At 38.8% G+C, this 19,952-nt stretch overlaps 1 protein-coding gene across 3 annotated transcripts in view; it reads right to left on the bottom strand.

Annotated features, from left to right (window-relative positions):
• Positions 1–2,492: 2,492 nt before the first annotated feature.
• tank (TRAF family member-associated NFKB activator) overlaps positions 2,493–19,952 on the bottom strand; it is a 79,273-nt gene continuing 61,813 nt past the window's right edge. For all 3 annotated transcript variants that reach the window (XM_080199155.1, XM_080199158.1, XM_080199156.1), the window contains one exon: positions 2,493–9,360. In XM_080199155.1, coding sequence (XP_080055281.1) covers positions 9,169–9,360 — 192 coding nt within the window. In that variant the 3' untranslated portion in view covers positions 2,493–9,168. The remainder of the gene's footprint in view (positions 9,361–19,952) is intronic.

The following is a 19,952-nucleotide window of genomic DNA, read 5'->3' as shown; positions in this document are numbered from 1 at the left end:
GACTGGATGTCTCAAGTCACTTTAAAACTAATGAAATGCAGTAATTTTACTGCCCTGGGAATTAGACCAAGCAAGGAGCAGACAATGGGAAGGTCCATTGACCTCGGGTGGGTTTTTACGATTTCGGCTCACTTTTGTAATTTTGTAAAAATACTGTGGGATATTGGAAATAAAATGTGAACACATTAGAGATACTCAGCAGGCCTGACAGCTTCTATGAAGAAAAGAATCTTTTAGACTGATGATCTTTCATCAGAGTTGACCTGGCAAAACGGTCATCAACCTAAAATGTTAACTGTCCACAAATGCTGTCAGACCTATTCGGGCAAATTTTCCCATTCCACCCACCATGGGAATCAGAGCAGGTGAGGGACAGACCATGGAAGTGTCAGTTGACCTCATGCGGGATTTTCCCATTTTGGAGCGAGCAGGCCAGAAAGTCCCATCCATTAAGTATTTCTAACATTTTCTGCTTTTATTAGTTAAAGACTTCAGAAATCTATAAACACATGGGTTTGTTCCACCTATTTATGAAGCACTAACCAAAGCACTCAAGGCATTAAATGGAATATGGTGAATTCAGGATTGACTTGCTGTAATTAAGAAATATGCATTTGAAATTGCCTTTTGAGATATTAGTAAGGTTAAAAAAAAGGACCGCAGTTTGGTTATCCAGAGCAAACTATCTCAATTTCAATTATTTCCATGCTGCATCAGATAATCTCAAGCAGCAAGAAGTAGAAAGATTATAAAAATCAAAATCAGCAGATGCTGGAATCCTGAAATAAAAATGGAAATTCTGGGAACGGTAAGCAGGTCAGTTAGGCACCAATGGGGGAGAGGAAAGTATATATCAATTACCTTTTTTGAAACCTCCAGTTCTGACAAAATATCTTAGAAGGAAAAACACAGCTAGGGAAAGAGAGGTGCAGAGATTAAAAAAACAGCTTATGATAAAGTTGAAGGTGGATGTTTAAATGACGGAAGTGATAATGGTGCAAGACAGAAGGAAACAATCACCGGATAAATAGACAAAAGAGTTGTTTTTGCGGCTCAAAGCATATGCAATATCATTGAACAGCTGAGGGAAAAGCATGGAAAATCTTGACAGCAGAGAAGGGCCCAGTCTCAACGGTGTGGTAGAAGAAAATGGCAGGCAACTCCAGGGTGTAGATTACCATCCCTATCCCAAGTACCATCTCACAAGCTCTCCCATATGCATGTATCAAGATCTTAAATGAGATGGTCAACTAAGCCCAAAGATATACAGGTTAGGTTGATTGGTCAGGATAAATTGCCCCTTAGGAGGGTAAATGTGGCGTTACAAGGATAGGACCTGGGTGAGATTGTTGTTAGTGCAGGCTTGATGGGCCAAATGGTCTCCGTCTGCACCGTAGATTCTATGATCTATAATCTGTGTTTTTGCATGTTGAAAGAGAAATATAGTATATTGTGGGTGGCATAGTGGCACTGGGGTTAGTTCTGCTGCCTAATAGCACCAGAGACTCAGGTTCAATTCCTGGCTTGGGTCACTGTCAGTGCGAAGGCTACATGTTCTCCCAGTGTCTGCATGTGTTTCCTCAGGGTGATCCTGTTTCCTCCCTCAGACTGAAGACGTGCAAGTTAGGTGTAACGGTCAAGCTAAATTGTCTCAGAGTGTGACGCTGGAGTAGGCGCTGGAGTGTGACGACTAGATTTTCACAGTAGCTTCATTCATTGTTGACCTAAGCCTACTTGTGACACTATTAAGTAAACCTATACTGAATATAAGGTACCAGGAAAACATTTTGCTCTTCATATAATGCTATAGGATGTTCAATATCCACTGGAACTATTGAATAGCTGAGGCTTCAGATTAATGCTTCGCCAAGAATGTTGTGCTGATATAATTTGGGTCACACATTTCTAAAACTTGCTTAATAAGAAACCAGGAGTTCTCATCAGCAGGCCCACACCTCTGATGAACTAAAATCTTTATGGAACACACTTAGGTCACAGTACACCGTAGGATGAGTTAGCATTTATGCCACAGGATTTTGCATTAGAAATGATGTTGGCTGCTCAAGGTGATCTGCTCTGCACTCCAAAGAACAGCATTGGGTTCATATTGGAGGTCCTGTGGTGCAGCGGTAGTGCCCTATCTCTGAGCCAACGCTCTGGGTTTGAATCCTACCCCAGGACTTGATAGTTAAGCAAGATGCATTCATAATATGATCAAACAGGTTGAGTGTGTCAAGCCGTAAATCCTTCCAACACACCAACGGTTGGCGGTAAAAGTGAGAGACTCCAGGTCAGCTATGCCTGATGAAGAGTAGCATGTCTCAAGTCGTAAGCCCCTGGCGATAGACTAGCGACCTGTTCTGGGAATTATGAGCTGTGGAAATAAATAAAAGTCTACCATAATGTACCACCAGGTTGGAAAGAGAATTGGAATTTATTCTGGTTAAAACAAAAACCATTCTTTATTTACAATTAAGATAAATACACAGAAACACAAGAATAGATTGCTATGCAATTTGTTTCAAAGCAAGAAAACATCCAGAAACTTCATTCTTCCAGTATATTTTAACCTAGTCTCCAATGAAACTTTACATATTGTGATGAAACCACAGATGCTGTCCAAGTGTCATACATGAACTAGGCAGTGCAAAGAGGGAAACAAACCAGTTTATAAACCTGCCTTTTTGTTGAAACTCTAAGCAGGCACATTGAAAACATAGAACAAATTCTTCCCTGTTTTCTAAGTGATAAATTTAAGACATCTAATTGTTTCTCTGGTAAAATACTTCCTGAAGGAATAAAATAGCAACAATGAATTATTTCTATTAGTTTGTAAACATCAAGTTGTCTGCTAATGCAATTAATTCCAGGATACAGCAGAAAGGAAAACCAGTTTCACTAGGCAACTTTCATAACTGTGCAAATATATTAAAGGATCATAGTTGGTTTATATATTGACTCTATTTACTCATATTATTCCAGATCCCTCTGTAAACTTGTGTAATAATTATCAATCAATTTGTTTTAAAAATATCAGTTGGTCTAGAATCAATAGCCTTTTGTGAGAGAGAGTACCTGGTTTCCACTACCTTCTGTGAAAAAAATGCTTCTTAAATTCACAGCCAAATGACCCACCTCTAATTTCAAAATTATGCCTTCTTGTTCTGGATTTCCCCCACTAGAGCAAATAGTTTTGATGTATCTATTCTATCAAATCCCTTCACCATTTAGACACCATGAGTAGAACACCCCTCAACATTCTAAGCTTGAAGGAATACTGACCAATTTTATGAAACTTGCTCTTTGGCCTCTTAAATCTTGTAATCATTAAGGTGAATCAGTACTGTATCCCTTCCAGTACCATGAGATGGTTCAATGCTCAAAATTGAACTCACACTCAAGATAAGATTTGATCAAGGCTAATCAAAGTAATCCCTTTTTCCTATTCTCATACCAACGTCTCAATTACTAATCTAAGGTTACCTCCATTTCTGTGCAATTAGATTTTTGGTAATCTCTTTGTGTGTAACTTTATTAAATGCTTACTGGAAACACATATAGGCACTATTCATAAATTCTCATCCAAGCTAGTGTCCTCCTGAGAAAACTTAACCAGATTAGTCAGACAAAGCCTCCGATTCACAAATTTATGTTGACCTCTTTCTTTCAACTTTCCAACAATTGATGCTAAACTGACATCTGTGGTTAGCTAATATCTTCCAGACTCCTTTCTTAAATAATGGAATGCAATAGCAATTTTCCTGTAATGAATAACTTATTGCCATTTGCTATGTGCCTCACAACATTGTATGGTGTCATAATCTAGTCAATGGTCATTGTCTGAGACACTGGCTTACAAGGTTGGTGCATCAGCATAGACAATGTTGACAGTGCTCTTTCCAGTCTAAAAGTTACAATCTTGAATTGGATAGTTGTATTATGATAATTACTGCATCTGTAATTTCCTCTTTTTTATTCTCTTAAATACACTAAAAGAACTACTTTACATTGACCATAGTGAATTAGAGAATATACTACTACATGGAAGCATTTTGGGATATGGAAGTAGGATAAGATTGCACATCTTGATTTTAAACTACACTTTTGTCATTTTTTAACTATATTTAGAATGATTTGGTTGGATTTGCTGACTGTTCGTGCTCGATTCATTCCTTTCATACATTCTTGGTAGCTCACATTAGTTTATCTACCCCCCTCCTTATGTTTTATACATGGGTCTGATCGGTTTTGATTGGTTATTGTTTATTATTGAATAAAACTAATCAATTGCAAAGCACTTTCAACTGTACTTGTGATGTTGAATGATGGGTGTTAGATTAAATACACGTTCAAGACAATATTGCTGATAGGATTTTATACAAGGAAGTTCTTTTTTCCCCTCACCATTTCCGATCCTTGTCTGCAACAGACATTAACTCAAAAAGGTTATGCATCCATGGGCACTAGTTACTCTCCAGCATCTCACCTAAATGTTTACTATTCATGTGTGAAGCTCAAAAGAGCATATTAGCAAGCTATTTAGCCAAAATATCCCAGTTGGACTTGGCTTTGTCCTTATCCTATGCTCACTTTCAAGGAAAGTTAAAGGACTGTTCTATAGCAGAAATTTGATAATTTCCCTCCTTGACCTTAGTGCATCAAACCCAAATGTAGCCACCACAAATGACGTTATCTAATTTAGCAGAGCAGTGATTGAACATGCAGCCTTTTTGGTCAAGATAGCCAAGATAATTGTTATTCAATTAGATAAACTGTATAGTCCTTAGAAAGCATTGTAACAGATTAAACATAATTTACTTAAGTTGATTTTTTTGAGAAATGTTGGATGAAAATTTTAATTTCAAAAAGAGGACTTTTTTGATTCATTCACAGGATGTGGATGTCACTAGCTGGGGTCAGCAATTTATTGCCCATCCAATAGAACCCCTACAGTGCAGAAAGATGCCATCGGCTCATTAGATGGCATGGTGACACAGTTGCTAGCACTGCTGCCTCACAGCGCCAGGGACCTGCCTTCAGTTCCAACCTTGGGTGACTACTCTCTGTGTCTGCGTGGGCTTCCTTTGGGTGCTCCGGTTTCCCTTCACAGATGTGTAGGTTGGATGGATTGGCCATGGTAAATATATGTGGTCATGGGAATAGGGCAGGAGAAAGGGCCCATTTAAGACACTAAAGAGTCGGTTCAGACTCGATGAACCACACGGCTGCCTCCTGTACTGTAGGGATTCTGAGTCCGCACCAACTCTTCAAAAGAGCATCCCACCCAGGCCCTCCCCTCTGTCCTATCCCCATAACCCTGTGCATTTACCATGGTGTAACCCCTTTTACTGAATAGCAACTTAGTTTTGAGGTGCATAATTGTATTTGAAATATGCTATCATAAAAATTCCAGTTATTTGTACTCCAACTCTAAATGGACAAATCTGGAAGAAATATAATTTGAAATACTTCCTTTCCATCTGTATATATTTTTTAAAAACAAGATAGCCATCTATGATTCGAGTATTATATGCAAAATTCTCTCATTTCTCATGCCACTCCAAATTTGGAAAACATTTTCAAAACAGTTTTGGAATAGAGAAAAGATGAAGCATCAATTATATTATGTGCAATTTAAACACTCCAACACAGTCATCCTGGACATCACTTTATTAAGCAGAAACCTATGTAAACAAGGCATTTAAACTATTATTTTTACTGTAAGATTTGTGCTTAAAAAGCTGGTAAAATTCTTACCTTTACATCCTATAATGGTTAAAATATTTTATCTATAGGCATTTCCTGACTGAACTATTATTGCTAAAACACAATGTTGTTTTGCACACGTAAAAAGAATTCCACGTATTAAGGCTTACAAATGTCTGTCTGTAACCTGATTTATAGCTGAGAAAGTGTGTATAATATCCAATGGATATGGACAGTTTCATAGTTGTCAATGAATTAAAACTTTTTAAAATTCAACTTTAGGTCAAAATCTTTACATGATTCTCAGTACTGTATCAAGTCAACTCCAACATTTGTATATTTCATTTAAATAATGCAACAATATCAACAGGAAATGAAAAATAAGCACTGTGTAAAATAACAGACTACGTGGCACATGGCAATTAGATCATATTTTCACATCTCAGACAAGGGATTGAATGCAGCCTTGCCAGAAAATTAGTGCCATTCTGGACAAATCATATGATTGTTCTGGAAATATTACAGGTATCTGGGAAACTGAAAAAGATTAATCCTTAAGTGCTTGGAAATCTGAGGCAAAAACAAAAGATGTACAGTAACATCCCTGGTGCTCCCAATTAAGGTATCTTCTTCAATTGTAGTTGAATTGATAAATCAAAGGAGGAAATCAGGAACTTCAAAATCTAGATATTAGAAAAGATATTGGCTCAGATTTTCCAGTCTCTGGACGGTTGGAGATTGGATGCACCTAAAAGATGCACTATGATATCCCTTTGTGGTCCCAACACAAAGACTCCACAAGAATTGTCCAGGAAGTTTAAACTTCTGATGGGCAATTCCTTAGCTCCCCAAGACCCTCCAAAAAAGTCGCCAGCCCTGAGTTAACAGTCAGAAACTTCTGAGGGTTACTTACTTGGATAGTTTCCAGGAAATCCTAAACTGAAAAAAAGGCTAACTCTTGACTACTCATTAGTAACCCCCACCCAGACTGGACACTGACCCCTCAATTCCCCTCCAACACTTGAATCCTGACACCCATCCTGACCCTCTGAGTTTCCCTGATCCAACTTGAGCCCGCCTCACAATCCTACCCACTAATATTCACATCCATTTATTAATACACTGAAATGCCATTTAAATATCTCAAAACCTTTCAGTGTGTTTGCAAATGAAGACTTACCAGAATAAAGCAGCTAGTGCTGTAAAAAAGGGGCTAAGGCCTAGCTTCCTCTGACAATCCTGCACTTTGAGGAAGGATTCTAAGAGCAGGAAAGCTTTGCATTTCTCAAGAGGCCTGGTTCAGAATTCTGGGCCAGAAATGCAGAGCTCTGGCATTGTGCAAAGAAAGAGTGGAATGACAATCTGATGGTGATTGCCACTCCTCAAAAGATCTGATCCATTATTAATTAACAATGAGAAATAGGAGAGAAAATAAATTAAAATTTGAGATTATACTTTTAAACACTTGTCTCTTCAGTTGAATGACATCTTGAAAAAGAACTCATGTGAACTGAATTGATCACCTTAGTTTGATATTAATAGATCTGTCAACTAAATGAACTTCCTTAGTGATAAACTAAAACATTTGAGGTCAGCCTTTGTCCACACACTTGGTACACAAGAGTAAAGGAAAGGGAACGACTTTAAGAAGCCTGTTTGTTATAGAATGATCAAGTCTAAGGAATCTGTCCTCAAAGATTCACTTTGCAGTAGAAATTCAGTTAATGCACCTCTGTATTTAACTTTACCTTTGATGACATAGGCAAGTGAGAATTACATATATTCTGCTCATCTTTCTCCAGCGGGCCTGTGGCTATTTAGTCTGCTTGGGTAACTATTGATACATCTGATATTCCGTTTTGTGGGACAGTCCAAAGGTAAGCTTATTTTGGCAGCTTACAAACCTTAGATACGAAAGCTCAATTCCAATCCCATTTTCCAATGTATAAGATGTTTGAAACGGACAGCATATCCAAATACTAGTTTTAAATTAAGATTACATATTGGAATTTCAGATACAATGGGCTGGATTTCCCCGGCCCAGTAGTGGCAGGAACGAAGATGAGGAACCAGCAAAATAAATGACAGCTGTTCCGGGATGGCTCCTTGTGCGATCCTAACACAGGAAAATTTTCTCAGGGGTGACCCAAGAAGCAGATTGCCTGTTAACCGCACAGAGATGGCAGACAATTTTAGTAAATGCTCCAAATATGGGCAATTTTACAACATTACCAGAATATTGCCAGTGGCAGAGTGCCCCTTCACGCAACAGGGAGGTGACAGGTCTATGGAGATGGCCTCCAGGTGGCAGTCTGGGGGCTGGAATTAAAAACCAGAAGTTCAATCACTCAAATTGGGGGTCATATACAGAAAAGCACCCTACCCGGCTTCCACAACTCTGGTTCATGGGGTTTGCCACCATACCTCTTAACTATTTCATTATTTTTATACCTCGGAGGGCATCTCCCAGTTGCACACCAGCCTCAGCAGGGCCTACCTCTGCCAGTCAGGCTGCCGACACTCCACAGTTGCAAGCCCTCTGATTGGGTCGGCAGCATCAGGAGCTTGCCCACGCAGGTGTGGAGGTGGCTAATTAAGAGGCTGCCTCCAGGAAAATAGTTCCACAAGTCTAGTGCACACCAACTGTGGGGTCAGAACATTCATTTAGTCCTGCGTCAGAATCTCAATGCCAGTGGGAAAAGTCCTAGCCAATAGTTCTGATTGTGTATGATTTAGCACTCATCTATCCAGCAGCCTAAAACGATGTGGCAAACATTTTTCTGATGGCTTTAAGGAATTGCTTTGAAAGCCTCAATAATTTAAAATATGAAGCAAGCTCATAAGAAGACAAAACTCTTCATAATACTCCACTAACCCATCAACAAAATCAAACAAATGTACACTATGAAAATTTGATAGAGTAATAGTTCCAGTTGGGACATTCGAGTTAAGGCATGCTGTGGAAGAGAATGAACTTTTTGGCGCTGACATTAGGTGTAAAATGTGCAAAATGACCAGAAACTTCAACAAAAGTAAAAACAAAGAAAGAAGCAACCTCATAATATTTTGGAAGAAAAACTGTAAAAGGATTACAGAATAACAATTGTAATATTTAATCTGTCAGCTTTTCGATACGAGAACTCCATTCAATGATCTGCTCATTTTTCAATACTGATTTGGATGACCTGCAATTAGAATATTTAAATCCCATGTCACACAAATGACCCATTGGGCTATTTGCTTCAAACTGACTTTAGTTAGAATGAATGATGACACAACATATTTCTTTAATTAAAAAACATTTTTCCCCTCAAAAAAACATTATTAAAGTATTGGACTTCAATTAGTAAATGTCTTTTTGGTATTTACGATTCCGCACTAACAAGAACTATTTTGTACAACGTGAGTACATGTTAAGTTCACAAGGCAGGTTCTTCATCTCAATGTGGAAATGTACAAGCATTAAGATCCATTTTTAACAACCTCCTCAAAGTGTGAATTAAGATGCCTGAGGAAGTCTTCCCGAGATGTGGGGCCTGCTGGGAAGACTGTCTGACAGAATTCACAGATTTTGGAGTTTAGGTCCAGGTCAGAGTCTTTGGATGGTTGATGCAGTAATTCACCCTCTTTATTGTGGTATGGATTCCACACAGGCTGCAGGAGAGAGGAGACATTTTTCATTACTGAACGTGCTGTGTAAATGGAAAACACACCATATGTCTATAAAAGTCAGATTATAATGCAACAGCTTTAGCAGAATAATCAGCCCGTATGGCAGTCTAGAAAAATATATTCTGATCAACCTTTTTATCTACCTCAGTACCGTGCAAGAAATCAGCTCAAAATATCCATTTTACACAATTGTTTTTTCTAAAACAATGACTCAACAACAATAAAACGCACACATGTATGTACAAAAGATAGCTAGTCAAATTGTTTGAAGTGAATCACCAGTTAATTTGCATTGGAAAAATACTCAATAAGAACAACACACTATTATCAAACAGTAATGCAGGTTCTCACTTTCATAAAGTCCAGAGGTTTCGTTAGTCAATTTTTATTCATCTCAAATACACACTTGCATTTTCACATATCACAATGATTTGAGTCTAAGTAAAGAGCATACAAGGATTAAAATAATTGGTGCATAGCATATTTTTCTTGATATCACACATAACTAGTATATTGGGTCAGAAAAATCAAAATTTAGTAACCATGCGATAGCTTCAGTGTACTGATCTGAACTATTCTTTAAACTTGCTATGCAGCAGAGTGCATGAATTCTAACTGCATAGCTGGGTCAGCATCAATGCATATTAATATCCTAATTTTAAGTGTAATAGCACCACTTCCTGTTGTTAATAAACATTTTGCTTGATGTATGTAACTAGCAGTTGGTGTAAATTGCACATTAAATCTGCTTAGGTGCAGACAGAACATTTATCTAAAGCTACTGAAACATATGTATTTGCTAAATACTGTACTTGACAGAATATAAAACTCAGATTGTAACTGCTCCCAGGAGGGTGCAATTTATAAGGGGATTTTGTATTGCAGACTACTTCTAAATGTTCATTGACTTAAGCTGTCTTTGTACCTTATCTTTGGCATCGGTGCTAGACCAACATTTTCCGCACACAGTGCCAAAACAGTATAAAGCTGCCAGTGCAGGCTGCTACTGGAGGAAATGCCAGCGCTTTGTTTCATTTTATACCAGTGGCAGTGTAATGATTTCTGGTGTTATGCCTGCTTTTTAAAACTTACCTATATATTTTTGAAACATAATTTGGGTACAGTGACTTTTCATTTAATTTCAGCCAACCAAGATGAGCTACTTGACAGTGATAAACTGTTCCAAGTGGGACTCCAAAAAGCCATGCTCCATACATATATTTAAGAGGTGCAAGTGGGCAGCACGACACAGGTCCCTAATAACATCTCAATTAATCAAAGTCAATAGATACACAAAAACTGATTGAAAGATAAACTTATAGCAAGTATAACACCAAACAGTTTTTCTATTGTGACTTTCTGCATGTGCTGTGCCAAAGAAATCCAGAAACTAGGTCTATATTTAGATTTTCATCCAATGTCTCAGTGAACATGTCTGGGGACATTAGGAAGAGCAAAGTTGGCCATGCCACCTGTTATCTAGTGACTCCTGCTGGAAATGCACATGTGTGGATGTAAGGGAAGGATGGAACTGGCCCAGTGGTTATGGCCCCTGTAACTGAACAATGTCCTGACACTCGCTTTAAAACTAATATGCAATTAATGGCCACTTAGTGAAGCACTATCAGATTCCCAGGCCATGGTAACTGTGTTCCAGTAAGCATACAATGTCTTTAGGAAAAAAGGGAAGATAATTCACAAACTAAATAAATAATATGTCTTTCAATTCTTTAGTAAATGATAAAAGCTCATGGAATACAAAATGGATCAACTGAGAAAGCTTCTGAAATTTTCAACATAATCAGGCCACTGAATTCGGAGAAAGGCAATGTGCCAATCTTTAAGTATGTTTTAATTTTTAATGTTAAGTCGTTTAAAAATTTGAATAACATGAATAAGTCAGAAAAAAAAAGCACGGCACTTGTACTTTGACCTAGACAGCTCAATACCAGATTGCGTTGAATAACTTCATGCAATATGATAATCCTCCTTTATATCTAAACAGCATAAGCATTTTGCAAGAAAAGAATAAGGTGTTTTGCTCCTTAGCGCATAAATAACAGGAAGGAACTTTGGAACAGATAACTGACATGATACATTAGCAAACTGAAGGCACACAGAAGGAAGCTATATTTGATGGTAGTTCAATAGGCCTACTTCACGTAATTTTTTGCCCTGAAAAAAAACTCTAAATAAATGGCAATGTTATGGAAAACTGTACTTCTTCATCATCAACAACTTCAGATATATTAACGTAAGTTTACTAATGGCATATCATAATCAGTGAGTATATAGCCCTTTCTATGCAATTTAGCAGCAATTCTTGTTTTATATTTTTAAATAACATGTCTCTTCATAACATGTAATTACATACCAGCTGCTTCATTTGCTTCTGTACAGTTTTGCACTGTACAAAGCAGGGTGCCATCTACTGAAAATAGATACTCAGATAACTAGTAAAAGAACAATCCAATGAGATAATAGAAAAAGGCATTAGTAACAAGTAATGTGATAGAGTGTGTGTGTTTCACAGCTCCACAGGGCTTCTAAGTAATAGAGGAAATAGTGTAATTTGTTTTTGCTAAATCTCTTACAACAGCATCGGTGATAAACATGATGCAAAAGAATTAATATACTGTACTGTCTATATAGCAAGCAACAGACCTTGGGCTAGAATATTTGAGAAACCCTATGGACAACAAATTTTTGTCTCAATAAAAATGCAACACTTTCTTTAGAAGTTGTGTTTGTTACTATGTTCATGTTTACTACTAAACAATATGGCCTGGAATTCACTCCAATGACAATACTCATCCTGAACATCCTAAGTTAGACTGTTGTGCTCCCCAATCCCCCAGCTGTAAATTTACAACACAATTTGTTGGAAAAATAATGAGAATATATGCAGCCAGCATAATGGTGGATTGGGAGCAGTGCAGCCAGTAACTAAAGTAATGCAACTTAGACCCAGATGTGTTTAAAATAGATGTGTAAACATTGATGTATGGAAACAAACACATTTGATGCAACAATGACCCTTCCCTTTCTGCTGAACAACACAAAAAAAGTCCAGCATTGGCAGAGCACCACTGTTTCCAATTAAATATCATGAGGCTTAAAACCATTATTTTTGGCTCCATGCCACAAATTCTGTTCCGTAAGTGGTAAAGGTCACAAGTTTGGGAGGTGCTGTTGAAGAAGCCTTGGCAAACTAATTAGTACATCCTGTGAACAGTGCACAAAGCAGACACAATGAAGAAAGTAGAGATTTTAGGTGGTGAATGTGGTGCAATCAAGTGGACTGCTTTGTCCTGGATGGTACTGAGATTCTCAAATGCTGTTGGTGCTAAACCGACCCAAGCAAGTGGCAAGCAGTCCATCATACTCTTGACATATGTCTTGTCAAGAGGCCTTAGCAGTCAGGAGATAAGCCACTCGCTGCAGAATATAACATTATCAGCCTCTGATTTTCTCTAGAAGCCACAGTACTTATGTAGCTGGTCCTGTGAGTTTCTGGTCGATGGCCACTCCAGAATGTTGATATTTGAGATTCTCAGCGATAGTAATGCCATTCATCATCATAGTGGTGGAGTGATGATCTCATATTAGAGATGGTCATTGTCTCACACTTGTGACTTGACTGATTCTTGACACTTATCAGCCCAAACCTGGCTGTTGTTTAGCATTGCTACATGTGGGCATTGACTGCCTCATCATCTGAGGAATTCCAAACAGGACATTACAATTATCTGCAAAGAAAAAAACACTTTTGACCTTATGACAGAAGGGTGTTTTTCTGAATGGAGGTCTGCAACTAGTGGTGATCCACAGGGATCTGGGCTGGGATCTCTGTTGTTTGTAATATAACATGTTGTTTGAAAATGTAACTGGTCTGATTAGCAAGTTTGTGGATGATACTAACATTGCTAGAGTTGTGGATAGTGATGAAGATTGTCAGAGAATACAGCAGGATATAGATAGGCTGAAAAATTGGATGGAGAATTGGCAGATGGAATTTAATACGGACAAATGCAAGATGATGCATTTGGCTAGATCCAATTCAAGTGGGAGCTATAAAATAAATGGCAGAACCATCAGAAGCATAGATGCACAGAAAGATCTAGGAGTACAGATCCTTAAAAGTGGCAGCACAGGTGGCAAAGGTGGTGAAGAAAGCATATGGCATGCTTGCCTTCACCGGCTGGGACATTGAGTATAAAAGTTGACAAATTATGTTACAGTTATATACAATGTTGGTTAGGATACCTTGGGAATACTGTGTCCAATTCTGGTCGCCACATTGCCAGAAGGTCGTGGAGACTTTGGAGGGAATACGGAAATGGTTTACCAGGATGTTGCCTGGTGTGGAAGATATTAGCTATGAGGAGAGATTGAATAAACTGGAATTGTTCTCCCTGGAAAGATCGCGTCTGAGGGGCGACCTGATAATATTTATAAAATTATGAGGGGCATAGATAAGGTGAACAGTTGGAAGCTTTTCCCCAGGGCAGAAATGACAATTACAAGGGGGCACAAGTTCAAGGAGAGGTGGGGGGAATGTTCAGTAGAGATGTGTAGGGCAAGTTTTTTTAGACAGAGCGTGGCGGGGGCCTGGAATGCACTGCCAAGTGGGGTAGTTGAGGCAGACACGTGCGTGACATTTAAGACTTATCTGGATAGACACATGAACAGGCAAGGAATAGAGTGATACATGCAATTAGTCTAGATTGGGCAACATGATCAGTGCAGGCTTGGTGGGCTGAAGGGCCTTTCCCTGTGCTGTACTGTTCTTTGGAGGGCAGATAACTGATGAAGCAGCTGAAGATAGTTGGGCATATCACAGTCCCACTTTATACAGACTCCTTGGTGGAACACTTGGACATATGATCCCTTGATGATACAGATATTCCCATTCCACCTGTAAATTTTTAGGCACCTTCCACGAGGGATGCATTCAGTTTCAATCTACCATTCACAGATCCTCAAGTGTGTTATCTTGCAGTTAATCTGATCTCAAAATGACCCAACATATTTCCTCCACCACTAAGGATAACAGATACATGTTGGTTATAGATACTAGTTGGTAATAAGAAAACTAAGTAGTTGGGCAGTTAGAGTTTATGCCCTCACTAGATGTGTAAGTGCACTGGCACCATTCCACCGATGATGTTTGAACACAGACATTAACCTATTAAGTTCTGGGGGTTGGAGGTACAAAGTCGCAGGAACTACTCACTTCTCTACAGCTCAAGTCAAGGTAGGCACTGACTGTTGATAATTGTACATGCATTTAGAGAATCAGCCTTTACTGTTGTTATACCCAGCCTGAAGAGTTCTGTCATCAGTTACGTGATTAATTCCTGCTTTCACAGTCATAGATGGAACTATACAGGACAATTGCCTTGATGCTCAAAAATCCAAGTTCAATGACCATTACCGGTTTTACTCATAAATAACAGCTTAGTATGGCTCCTTATTGAAGAGCCTTTGGCAAATAAGCATATTCACCACACAACTGATTTTGCAAGCAACTAAGCAGCAGATTGAAGTGTTTGATGCTTATCCCCCCCTTCCATCCTCTTCTACTAACCCCCCGCCAACTCCCTCCTACTATCCACCCACCCACCATTTGCTTTTTCCCTCCAGATCTTAACAGGCTAAAGTAAATCCATCCTTTGCACGCTCAATAACTTTCAACTATGAGGAGAACTGTTTATACCCTTTTATACCCAAGGTCAACCTGCACTGAAACTTTGAAGGGAAATTAATGTGGCAAGTTTTCTTCATCCCTTCTTTAGGAGCAACACCCAAACTCTTCATTGAAGACAGCAGAATGTAGAAATATTGTTATAAATGGACAACTAGAAGAGATATCACTGGTACCTTATCCTCCAGAGCTATAACACTGTGCTAGATGGCAACTAGCTTTCTATTCCACTGATTACTCATTATTCAAGATGGTGAATAGTGCACATTAGATCCTGAACAAATCCACCAACACCATCTGTGAAAACAAGAATCACGACTTCTTGAGAAACAGCTTGAATTGACATTCAAGCTGCTGTGTTTAATACAAAAGCAAAATACTGTAGATGCTGGAAATCTGAAATAAAACAATGCTGGAAACACTTAGCTGGTCAGGTAGCATCTGTGGAGAGAGAAACAGAGTTACAGCTCTGATGAAAGCCCATCGATCTGAGTATTTGCAGCATTTTCTGTTTTCATTATAATGCTGCATTTAATGTTCTTTGAACCTGTTCCCTCAAGATACTCTGCATTGCAAAAGGGTCAGGCTTACTACCAGAGTACAATTCCTGCTCTCTTTTAAAACCAAAAAGCATCCTGTCACTCTTAGCGACAATGAATTCCACCTGCCACCTTTTAAGGAATTTTCTCCCCTCTTTATAATACCCCTTTGTAGTTTACTTTGGTCCTCTGAAGAATGAACTGAAACTCCTATTTTGGTTTCATCTGTAAATTTCAAAATCATTTTCTCTATATCAGCTTTAAATATTTGTTCTATATCAGCTTTAAGTTACCTTGTCAATGACCATCCTGCATCCAGTGTACTTCTCCCATCTACCATGCCTGTTACATCCTTGAGAATTGGTCCCTTTTGAAATTAATGCTTATAACTAAATTTTCTTTTTTAATTTCACCCTGAATGGAAGACTTCAAAATATTTCCTACCACATTTGTTAAGCAAACTAACCTTTGGCAAAGTCTCAGTTCTCTTTTCTAAAACAAAAGACTACTGTGACCATTTGCCAGTTTTCCAGAGGACACACCCGAAATATAATTATTTGGGCCTCTTCAATTTCCTCCCTCAATTCGTCAATACTTTGTCTACCTCTGGCTGAACTAAAATTTCCCTTCCATCTATCATAATATCACACATCTCGCCCTTGAGCACATTAGGATTCAAGTTCTGCAAAAGTCTAGCACTGCATATTGAATTCTGTTAAATTACTGGGTGCCACCCCATGCAACAGGAAACCATTTACAAACTCAAGAACACCTATAATAAAGCACATTATCTTAGTACTTTCATTCTATCCAATCCCTTCCAAAATGCTACCAGGATCAAGATCCCTCTTGCATACCACTAAACCCCAGGATTTTAATTCTCCGAAGCTTAAGATGACCATCTCCACATTGCCAAATATCAGTATGTCCGTACCAGTTCTTCCAAATTGCAAAAGTGCCCCAAGTGGTCCAAACCATAAATACTCAGTACTGCCAAATACCTTCTTTCTATCTTGGTTCTAAAATATTTTGCCTAGTCCCAATACTTAGTTAGTCATTGTTATTGAAAGGCTTTGGTAATACATTACACATTCCACATCATAACACACCTGTACCATCCACTCACCATATGCAACTTCACGAGAGATCAGTCTGTACATCCAAAGAGATATCTCAAATGAGAAGCTAGATAAACAGGGATAAACAGAGGAGCATTGTATAATGCAGTGCAGAACGTAGGATTCAGAGGCTAAAGCTGTTGTTTTCAGTGCACACAATGTAATTGGTGTCAGGCTCAGAGAGTGCATTGTGCAGTGAATTCAAATTTAATTGGTTTCTTATGATATTGATTAAGCACTAATTTAATTAAAATAGCATCTTCCATGGTCTTTCATAAGCTGTCTGATACAAATATTCGTAGATATGTACAAACAAGTTAGGAGCAGGAGTAGACATCCAGCCACTCAGGTCTGCTCCGCCATTTGACAAGATCATAGCTGATCTGGATGTAGCTTTAGCTTCACATTAATGGTTGGCCCATAACACTTGACTTCTTTGTCAATCATGAATCTATGTAACCCAGCTTTGAAGAAATTCAATGAGCCCGCCTTCACTAATCCTCACGGAGGCAAATTCCACAGGCTCACGATCCTCTGAGAAAAAAAATCTCATTTCCAACCCAAGTAGGAAACCTCTCATCTTTAAATCACGTTCCCTAGTTCTAGTTTTACCTATAAATGGAAACAATGTTTAGCCTGTCAAGTTCCCTCAGAATCTTGTATGTTTCAATAAGATCACCTCTCATTCTTCCAGTGGGTATTGGCCCAACCAGTTCAACCTTTCCTCATAAGATAAGATAATTCTTAATTTGAAGAGGTTGAGTGAATCTTCTCTGAACTGCTTTGAATGCAATTTTATCCTTTCTTTCATAAGGAGACCAAAACTGTACACAATATCCCAGATGTGGTCTCACCAATGTCCTGTACAGCTGCAGTAACACATCCCTATTTTTTATTTTCCAATACCCTTGCAATATACAACAACATTCCATTTGCTTTCCCAATAACTTGATGTACCTGCATACTAACTTTTATTAGTTCATAAACCAGGACACCTAGATCCCTTTGTACTGCAGAGTACTTTCCATTCAAATCTTCCAAGCTTTTCTATTTTTCCTGCCAAAGTAGACCACCTCATATTTCCCCACTTTATATTCCATCTGCCAAATTTCTACCCACTTACTCAACCTATTTAAAGTTTAAAGTTTATTTATTAGTGTCACAAGTAGGCTTAAATTAACACTGCAATGAAGATACTATGAAAATCCCCTAGTCGCCACAACCCGGCACCTGTTCGGATACACAGAGGGGGAATTTAGCATGGCCAATGCACCTAACCAGCAAATCTTTCAGCCTGTGGGGGGAAACTGGAGCACCTGAAGGAAACCCACACAGACATGGGGAGAATGCGCAGACTCCACATAGACAGTGACCCAAGTCAGGGATCAAACCAGGGTCCCTGGCGCTGTGAGGCAGCAGTGCTAACCACTGGGCCACCATGCCATTTACATATCCCTCTGTAGGCTCTTATGTGCTCTTGCCAACTTATGTTGCTAACTATCTTTGTTCATCAGCAAATACATTTAGTCCCTTCATCCATGTCATTTATGTAATTGTAAATAGTTGAAGCCCCAACATTAATCCCTGTGGTATTCCAATGGTCATATCCTGCCAATCAGAAAAAGACTTTGCTTCCTGTTAGCTTACCAATCCTCTATCCATGCTGCTATGTTTCCCCCTACACTATGCACTTTTATTTTGTGTAGTAGCCTTTGATATTGTACATTATCAAACGCTCAGACCTTTCAGAATCTAGGGGATTTAGGAAGATTTAGGTCAATGCATTAGTTTATTTCTGCAGCCACTTCTTTGAAGACTTTTGGATGCAAGTCCTCAGGTCCAGGGGACGTGGCAGCTTTTAGCTCTATTAGTTTTCCAAGTACCATTTCCTTGTTGATTTTCTTGACGAATATACTGTTTTGCAAAGATGATGCAATGCAAAATCAATTATTCTTCTGCTAAAATGTAGTGAGTAGTAGTGTAGTCCTAACAGTGGAGTCAAACTCTTCATTTTCACAGAATCACAAATTGTTATGGAACAGAAGAAGCCATTTGGTCCATCATGTCTGCACTGGCTCTCCAAATGAACAACCCATCCTGTGCCTTTCCTCCACCTTCTTCCCATAACCCTGCATATTCTTTCTTTTCAGTTAACAGTCTAATTCCTGGATGAATGCTTCAATTGCGCCTGCCTCCATCGCACTCTCAGATAGTACATTCCAAACCTAACCGCATGTTGGTAAAAAAAAACTTCTTTTATTAGTTATTTTCATTCTGTTCCCTCTTGTACTCGATCTTTTCATAAGTTGGAACAGTTTGTCCTCATCTAATCTGTCCAGACCCATCATGATTTTGAATGCATCTATCAAATCTCCTATCAACTTTCTTTTTGCCAAGGAAAAATGTCCTAATTTCTCCAATCTATCTTCATAACTGAAGTTCCTCAATCCGAGAACCATTCTTGTGAATCTTTTCTGCAACCTCTCAAAAGCCTTCACATCTTTCGTAAAGTATGGCTCCAGAACTGGATGCAGTATTCTGGCTGAGCCAAACTAATGACTGATACAAATTCAACATAACCTCCTTGTTCTTGTACTCTGTGTCCCTATTAATAAAGCCCAGAATACAGTGCGGCTTATTAACTGCTGTCAGACCCTGTCCTGCCAACTTTAATGATGTATGCACATAATCCCACAGATGTCTCTTCTTATAACTTGTATTTTATATCTGCTGGGATCTTTCTCCTCCGCTCCAGCTGAGGTCTATGTTTTTTTTGTGTGTTTCACCCATCCTGCTGCCAGGGAACCCACTGCATGGCAGTCGTCCTCAGCGGGACAGAAACCCCACCTATAGGAAAATCCTGTTGAATGTCTCTCCTTGTTCTTCTGGCCAAAATGAAGATACAATAACTATGCACACACCGGTTTCAGATGGGAGTGTTAGCTGCCAGCATTGAGGTCCATCCGAAGACTGCAAAGACCTTCAGCAGTAAGTTGGCAACTCTTTTTTAGCTGCTACTTTCTTCCCAATAGTGCCCAGCTAACACTGGGAAACAGGGAAATAAAGATCAAACCTTGTTGTCAATAGTAGTTGTTTCTTTTGTTTTGGTCAGTCAGAGGGTTGAGATAATCAGATGCCAAATCATTATTTTCTACAAGTGTGGCACTGAAATTTGAAAGCAATATTTGAAACACGTATATAGGAAATGTT

Source organism: Carcharhinus amblyrhynchos, chromosome 11 (genome assembly GCF_965287045.1).
Source record: "Carcharhinus amblyrhynchos chromosome 11, sCarAmb.v2.hapA, whole genome shotgun sequence".
Classification (NCBI taxonomy): Eukaryota; Metazoa; Chordata; class Chondrichthyes; order Carcharhiniformes; family Carcharhinidae; genus Carcharhinus; species Carcharhinus amblyrhynchos.
Note: the sequence above shows the minus strand (reverse complement) of the source record. Positions and strands in the feature narration are given on the sequence as shown.